The 9,087-nt window shown below is 38.2% G+C and overlaps 1 protein-coding gene across 1 annotated transcript in view; it reads left to right on the top strand.

Annotated features, from left to right (window-relative positions):
• The first annotated feature begins 5,466 nt into the window (after positions 1–5,466).
• Positions 5,467–9,087, top strand: part of LOC104123119 (histone PARylation factor 1) — a 19,825-nt gene continuing 16,204 nt past the window's right edge. Inside the window, exon 1 of the mRNA XM_035890903.1 lies at positions 5,467–5,481. Coding sequence (XP_035746796.1) covers positions 5,467–5,481 — 15 coding nt within the window. The remainder of the gene's footprint in view (positions 5,482–9,087) is intronic.

The following is a 9,087-nucleotide window of genomic DNA, read 5'->3' as shown; positions in this document are numbered from 1 at the left end:
TTCATATACCATTTTTTCACAAAGTTAATGCCTGCTTAAAGGAATGGTATTTAGAGAGTCTCACAGAGTACCAACCACTTTACTGGATCCACTAATGTGCCTCATGCATGCACATATTTGACCAAAATTGCATAATAAGCATCAACTTTGCGGACTAAAAAGGGGAGTCCATCCTTTTGAAAGCCTCTCTATACCTTCATTTTTAGTAATTTTGCTTCCAGAAGGACAGATTTACCAGGGGGCACATAAAGGAGCTACAGTTCCTTCTCAACCCCATTTGCTCTGCACAGATTGATGTGCTCTCCATGTCATATGACAGAGGGTGTGTTATGCTGTTCAATAGCACCCTTATTCACATCCTGACTGCATCCAGCCCTGACGTATAGCAGCACTGTGTGAACAGATTGCTTTCATGACAGTTTTGAAACTCAGAAGGAGCCAGTTGGAACTGCAATTTTATTTTTAACCATCCTACAAGTGATGTCTACAATCTAAGACACAACTGTCTCCAACATGGTGCCAGTGTAAATAAATGCACAGTTCTGAATGGTTACCTTATATACATTTAAAGGGCAAGCCATGACCCTGGAGAGATTCAGAGTCCTAGTACCAAGTTAGAAAATAATCTTGTAATTTCTTTTTAGTTCCCATTTTCTTTCTGTTGTGGCAACTACATAAAAACGTGATGAATTTAGGAAACTGCTCCAAAAACTACATCAAGGACACATGTGCAGCTTGAATTCTGGATTCCTGGATAACCAGAATAGTATGACTCAGTTGACTCGACAAGCTTTCCAATAATCTATTTCACGAAAGTACTTGAAGTACTTTTTAAACATTTCCAACTACAATCGCGTGATTATTTTAGCCCTTTGCACTTACACTGTGAAATACTCAAATTAAACAAGACTAATTACGCATATTCTTTTTGTACAGGATGATATTTATCTCAAGTGGTGTAATTGGCACTTTGGTTATATGTACACTGTGTAATGCAGTGTAATACAGAGTACCCAAGCTAACAGGAAAGAACGTGATCGTGATAATTACAGCAAGAGTGTAGACAATGTGGAAGGGAGGAGAACTTGGAGCAAAACTGTCTTCCAGAATAAAACTTCGATAGCTTCCACACTTGGGCTCCTCTAAACAGCTTTAGAATATTTTTACCAGTGAATAAATCAAAATGCCATGCAGTAATTGTCTTTGATAGACAAGAAAAAATGTTTGTATCTCATTATTGGATCCTACTAGAGCAGCTTTCCTTTAACCAACTAATTCCATCCTCCTTTACTAGACAGAAGCCCAAGTCTTCCAGAATAAATGGCCACCTGATTACACAGTCTCTGGGGCCTTATTGCTCTGCCCGGGTAGTAATTATCCTATCAAGGTTTCCATGACAACTTTCTTTGCTCATGATGGACCCCCAAGTAAAGCCATTCATTTAAAGTGATATGACACATTTTGGTTAAAAGCTAGACGCAGTGAACTTTCACTTTTCTTATTCTATATACTCTGACAGGATACTCACAAGGGATTCCCAGCTTCTTTAGCCACATGTTGTATTGTCCACTGGACTAAGGCTCCTGCAAAGTGTACTGCGCTTTTCACTTGTGGAACAGTTCAGTGAAATCCAAAGCTATTGTCAGGACTGAATAGGAGAGAGGAAATGTATGAATCACATGGCAATAAGATTATATGCACTGACTACATGCATGTAAGAAGTGCCAGACAGCATGTCATTTACCTGTTTTTTCCAAAAAGCATGTGGACTCATTCAACAGCTGTGCTGCATGCCATTAGAGGCAATATCATACAGGCAGAAAGAAAAAAACATCCTGGGGAAGGATTTCTGAGAAATGAAAGTTAGCAATTAGCTACAAATTGCTTACTTAATTAATGAAGAATAAAATGATGACTATTTAATCTTGCAATAATAGACTGATTCAAGAATCACTGGTAAGTACTATTATTAGTCAGAAATGCTGCCATATCATACAGTATTTCATTTGCTTTAGAAAAGATGAAACTGTAAGAGGTTAATGCTCTTTCTGATTCACAGAAATTTAACTGCTTAGCCTCCTAGTACTAGTACTGTTAGCAGATGTGGTTAAATCACCATGCTTTATTTTAAAGAAAAAAAATAGCGGTTTCTTTAACGATTTCAGTTCTTAATTTCTCTCACAACAAAACTCTCCGTTTTGTGGACATTTTGGGGTTTGTCTCACACTACAAAACCCACTTGACTATCAATATCATACTATATATACAGTTGCTAATATGATGAGTGGGCAGTCAACTGCAAGGTGAAGACAACAACAGTGTGTTGTTGTGTTTTGTAGCTGTTTTCAAGTGTATGTACACACCATAGTAACTGTGTAATAATCCTGCCTACTTCAAATAAGGTTTCTGCTGGCCTAATTAACTCATTATAGATTTTTAATTTCCCTCCCCCCCCCCCAATGAAGTAAATTCAAAAAGCTATTTTACATAGAATGTCAACTTAAAAGTTGTGAATATGCACATCTGAGGAAGGTGGAGAGGAGGAAAAAGATATTAGTCATATCACAAAGCAAAGCTAATATATTAATGGTTAATATGAGAGAAGACAACAGCAAAGTTAAACAATAGCTTATTACAAAGTATAGATCTAATGATGACTGAGCATGGGGCCTGCTTTGCACAGGAGTCCCTGCCTGCTCTACAGGGCTCAATTCAAATAAATACTGAGAAGAAACTTCATGTAAATAGCAAGCTTTCCATGGAGCGCCCATTCCACAGATCTTGAAATTTTCTTGCTGTTCAAGAATCACTATGCAGACGGCAGTGCCGGGCTGCACCAGCTACCACTGACTCTTAGCAGCCAAGACACCCTCAGGGCAAGGGTGGGGACTAGAGAATGGGAATCTTTTGAAAGCTCTAATGAGGGTACTTTGCTCTACTTCCAACTCCCATCTGAACTGCAAGTCTACATCTCTATGTTCTCCTTGGTTTTCACTGACTTAGGAAATAATACACTGCAGTCTTCTCAGCCCCATCACTCTCCTTTGGATTCTTGGTTATTAGCCTAACAGACATTTTCATCAGAATATGGCCTGTAACAGTAAATATTGTTGTCCTAGTAAAAAGTCTGTATAGTATTAAGAGGACTAATCTGCCATTTTTTCTTAGGAAATCAGCCTCATTGGACCAGTCCTCTTTAAAAGAAAAAACTACTCTTGACCTTTTCTTTAACAAGACATAGACAGCAAATGCTTTTCTATGGGTTTTCTGAGATGCTATTCCACAATTATATATAACCATAGCGTTTGACAGAAATTGTAGCCTATCTATCTCATTCAATGGCTTAATGCTCACTGGTCAGCTGAAAGTCACAGGAGTCTCTACACAACAGAACAATGGGTCCTGCTAGAACCTCCTAAAAGTACACATACCTACATTCTTTCTTAGACAGTAATTACTGATCATAACATGACACTCAAATACAGTAAAGTATATAATACGACATTTTAAAATGTTAGAATTAATGCATCTTTCTGGGATGTCTTATGACATTGAATGGACTTGAACATTGACTATCCACATGAATATCCACATGGCTGAGTATTTCTGGATCTGGCAGTAATACCTTTGGAATAATTTCTTGTTTATGTGTACTTAAGTCCCTCTATTTAACGTCTTCAATTGCTCAAAGCCTTTAATAACTTTCTATCTTAAGTCCACAACACATTTATGCATATTTACAGTTCACATTTTGCTATGAACTTTTGAAGTCACTGGTTTGAACCTATATAAGGCATGAGTAACACTATACAGTTTACCATTCCAGAGGACATCCCGTCCTTGTCTGATCACAGCAGTGTTGTGATGATGGTCAGGGAAGTAAGTTCACAGAAGTCTTACAGTAAAATACTACAGGAAGCCAGCAGAAAACAATCTTAGCATTTTGAATTCTGTTAGGAGGCACCATGGTTCAGAACTAAGTTATTCTGTTCAGATATCACAGGGATCAAAAAGTAATGAAAAATAACCATATTTCAATTTTTTGAAAATTGTAAAAACTCTCCTAGTGACCTCTGTGAGAGTTACATTTGATGATGAAATAAAGACAAGAGATGGAGTCAATGACTTTGCAATGATTTTTTTTTTTTATTCATTTTGCTATATACTGCAATTTGGTTTTATTTTAAAATTCATGTGTATTATATTGCTGGAACTATGAACCATGCTGCAAAACCCATAATGTGATGAGTTTGCTCATAGAGGTCCAATTCTGAAAGATGTATTGAACATACAATTCAGAAGGTATCAGAGGTACAAACTTTTCTAGCAAAAAGGAATTTGATTTTAGGATGTTTGACATTTTAGCTTAAATTCCATGCTGTAGACTACAACAGCACCATGAGGGCTTTATACGTGACCAATGATAGAAACTGAGCACCTAATAGATACCAATTTGAAAAAATCAATAATACTTAAATGGTATATTTAGGTACTTAAATGGTGTATTTAGGTGCTTAAATGGGTAGACAGACAGTCTGAAGATACTGAGATTTTAAACAGTTTGCATTAAAAAGAAGTGGGGTTTAGAATGTATTTGTAATATTTATTGTAAGATTTATTTCTTTACTATTAATGCACCATGGTCCAATTATAGTGAAAGCACAACTAGTAGTAGTTAAACAAGAGTTTCCACAAGCATTACTTGCAACATCCATACAATTTTGTGCTTTTCAGTACTTTCCTTTTCCTTAATTAGTTCCCTCTAGTTCCAGAGAATTATTTGAACGATAGAATCAATATAAAAAATATTGCTATTCTTTTAAGCCAGCCTTGACACTGTAACAAAGACAAGACTTGCAACTGCCATGTTAATGAGTACATTTTCTATGACAAGATCCCTTCTCCCTGGTAACAGATGATAGGACGAGGGGGAATGGTTTGAAGTTGCGCCAGGGCAGGTTTAGGCTAGACATTAGGAAAAACTTCTTCACTGAAAGGGTTGTCAGGCTCTGGAATGGGCTGCCCAGGGAGGTGGTCGAGTCCTCATTGCTGGACGTATTTAGAAGAAGGATAGATGAGGTGCTTAGGGACATGGTTTAGTGGTGGGATGGCAGGGTTAGGTTAAAGGTTGGACTCAATGGTCTTAAAGGTCTTTTCCAACCAAAGTGATTCTATGATTCTATGATCCCTGCCTAGTTTCCTCCTTTTCTTTTTCAGAGAAAATTTTACACCTGTTCTCTCTTCTGATAGGCAACATAAAGGAGAAAGTATAAGTAAAAATCTGGAACAAGTAAGGGAAAAATATTAAAATTATGCAGGAAAAAAAAGCAGCTGTGGTGAGTTATACTGTGGTTTTGGGGGCACTACAAATTCCTTAAGCTACATCCTGCTAAAGAAGCCAAAATCTTAAACCTCCTTTTTCCAGTTACATCTCCTGAAAACTGGAACCAGAAATGCAAGGGTTAAATGGCCAGGGAGCAGGTACAGCTGAGACCCTGCAACCCATCAGTCAATGTTGATACCTTGGTAAGAGCACATCTACATAAGAGAACAAGACATAGCAGCTTTGCTCTAGCCTGGCAATAAGAAGTCATATAGCTTTTTCCTTAAAACTACTGCAGATTTTGGTAGTACTCTGGGGGTTTTTTTTGCCCTGCAATGGTAAGAATTTTCATTTAGAGCTGTTTGTTCTTTTAATCTGTGGGGATGTGTAATTTAATATGAGGTTTTATTTCCTTTTGTTGGGAGAGCAGTACAAGAATGGAGAGCTTGTCTAACAATAGCTGGTGTGTTTATCTTTCTGCTGAGAAACAGCTGCTGATTGGTAAAGAGAGGTACTAGCTAGGTTGTGTTGAGATGAAGTGCTGGTCTAACTCGTCTATGATGTGTGAAAAAAAAAATACTTAAAACTGTGAGGGAGCTGAGTGGTAAGAACTGGGTTACCTGGCTAGACTGCAGTAATTTGGCTCTAAAAAGAACACAAAAATGTCTGGTGTACTGAAGCTATTTTGTATATAGTGTTCTTAAGCTTAGAAAATATTTAAAAAATAGAATGGGCTAATTATTTTATAATTTTCTTGGTGTAAGTACGTAATAAGAAGCAAAGGGAGTACAGAGAGATGCTGCCCTGTGTTTCTTCACCAAAGCAACCTGGAGATTCTTCTTCTTTTGCTGTTTGTTGCAAATGGTGGAGCTGATGATTAAGAAAGTTGTTGACCTCTAAACCGGAAAACTGATCTCTCTGGATGTGGAGACTTGTATCTATGTAATACCTGGATGAGACTTTTTGTGATCTTGGCTTTTTGTGTAATAGTGTTTGTGTAAGGTTGGGTGGTTTTTTGGTTGGTTGGGGACCCTTTTTTATGCTTTGTCTTGTTTTGGGATGTTGTAGGGCTTTCTTTGGGTGGAAGTGTGTGTGTGGTATTTTCTTTAAAGCCGTCTTGGCTAGCTGGTACTAACTGTTAACTCAAGAGTCCCTAGGAAGGGTCTGACATCAGCTTTCATGACAGAGGCAAAGCCTGTGTATTTTTTGCCAATATATTATGGAAAAAAGAATACTTAAAGCTTGTATTGTGCTGGTAATTAAGTTGGTGGCTTACAAAGCTGGCGTCTTTCTATGGGTAGGTGATGAAATGCAGTTTCAGTGTACTCGTGAGTATCCCTAATCCTTAAGAGCTGTGGGCGTTCGTGGCTTGTGAGAAGTAGTACATCCCAACAATGACAAAGCTTAACTACAAAATTTCAACAGGAAACAGTGATGATGCCAAAAACAAAATCCTATTGTGAAAGAAGCATTCACTATTTTTCAGGGCTATTAACCTATTTTGATATTTCAGTGTTGATACTACAGTTGTCTAAATTACTTTATATGTAATTTTATATATCTGTACTAAAAGCTGGGCCCTAGATAGTTGAAGTTATGTAAGAAATATGCTGGCTCCTTGAAGATGAGGAAACATGTCAGTCTCTTGTTGTGGAGTGAAGGCCTCGTCTTTTAGATGTACTGCATTTGCAGCTTCCTAGGGGAGTCTGTAGTAATTGGGTTACTGCACTCAGGGCAGATTCAGCCCCAAGGCAAAAGCGGCAGCAAGCCCAAGACTTCAGTAGGTCGGCATCAAGGGGGACATCAGGCTCCACCTTCTCCCACCACCATCCTGATAAGAGGGTTGTTTCCTGACACTGGGCATAAGCCTGCCTTAGGCAGTGCCATTGTCTTTGAACATATTACGAGCATGGGGGAGGACTTTGGACGTATTTCCCTGCTGTGGCACTTGTTTACAGTAGCTTATAACTTCAAGACAGATGAATGGGAAATGGGATCACAAAAAAAAGAATTAGATATATTGCTAGTGCAATGGCACAGTGTAGCAATCCCAGGTGAGCATCATACTTGGCTGGTTCCAGAACTGGAAACAGTAGAGCTTGGTCAGCACAGTGCTGCACCTGAATTAATTAGTCATGCTTATAGACAGAAAGCTAACTTATCTGGGAACAGACTGTGCTAGTGCTACACAGCTCTAGGCACTGAAGCTGTTAGCTGGGAATGGCACAGTGAGAATATACCAGGTTCTGTGTTACTAGCTCTGAGAGCTCTACAGCAGAAGTCTACTGTACTGTTGCACTTGAAGCCATATGGAGTGGAAACATGCAAGCAGGTCTGAGGGAGGAGCTTTAAATATGAACACAAGTCCAAAGTCAATATTATACTTTAGCACTGCTTCTAAGATTTATGCTAAACCCAGCTTTTGTTCCTTTTAATGCTTTGTGGTTGCCAGGGTGCCCAGAAAAAACACAAGAAATGTTTCTTACAGAAGCTTGGAAATATAATTGGATTGTTCACCCAAAATCGTACACTAAATCCTCAGATTCAGGAACTCTCACAGTGGTAATGACTACAAAAGTTACTATTTGAGTGGTTTATCTGAAAACATAAACTACTGCCTCTCGGGATGTTCAAATACAAAAATGGATTTACCCTGTTCCTAAAGGAGTCTTGCCATTCAGTCAGTTACAGCCAGCAATTTTCTGTCTCTAAAGACCACATAATAGGAACATGATCAAGTCACCCAACTTTAGACCCTGAAGTAAAAGGAAAGAAGGAATTATACTCAGTTGCTTGCCTCCTGACTCACTCTAGCCGAAGACTAAATGACTCAGAGACACTATTTTCCACCCCCTCACCCCATTATCTGTTGGGGGAGGAAACCAAGGCATAGGTACTGGATGAAATATTGACATCATCAGTCAACACTTAGTGAATATATATTGTTTCATTGCTTGTATTGATTGTCATGCTAACATCTGGTGAGAGCAGAAGGTGAGTTGCTCTGTATGTTAAGAAACAGTCTCACAAAAAGAGGGTTCTGAAACTGAAGACTGGGAGGTAGTGTGTATAAATGTAAGTAAATATGGAAGATGTGACAGTCTTAGAAGTTACTAATGGTAAAGCAATGTATGCAGTGTTTGTCTTGGTGGTAAGCAAGTTTATCAAGTGACTTTTCTTTTATATTAAAAATGTGAAACCTTGCAAAGAGGGTTGATACTAAGAAGCTATTGATTAAAATAACTTGCTGTTAGACGACTTCTAGTTTTATGTATCAGACCAAAGATTTTTTTTTCATTTACTGCCTACAGTGGTACCTATTTGACTTTATGCGTTTCATTTTCCTGGAAAAATACATTCAGCTGAACTGTGCCTTGAACTGCTACTTTGAACATACATAGTTGTGCTTCCAAGTAAACAAGGCAACTCATTATATCTATGGCTGTCTGTAAAACTGAACTGGTAGGTATGGCAAATGGTCCTATGTAAATTGCAGTTCTGTACAATCACAGGACTAAAAAGTAATTTAAGTGCAGAATAGCATAGATGTAGGGATCAGCATTCCAAGCACTAATTTATGCGATCAGAATGTTTTCCCTATATTCAAAATAGAGCAGAAAGACATACTTTGGCTTGCAGTAAAATACTATTGCCACCTTAAAATCATTAGTCTACTGCTAGCTGCCAGACCTACCTAAATGGTGGTTCAAAATGCTGGATTACAGCAGTACCAAGCTGCATGTCTATGTTCTTCTCAAGAGCGG

This window comes from Egretta garzetta, unplaced genomic scaffold, assembly GCF_000687185.1.
Source record: "Egretta garzetta isolate BGI_Z169 unplaced genomic scaffold, ASM68718v1 scaffold593, whole genome shotgun sequence".
Lineage (NCBI taxonomy): Eukaryota > Metazoa > Chordata > Aves > Pelecaniformes > Ardeidae > Egretta > Egretta garzetta.
This window is presented reverse-complemented; position numbering and strand designations above follow the sequence as displayed.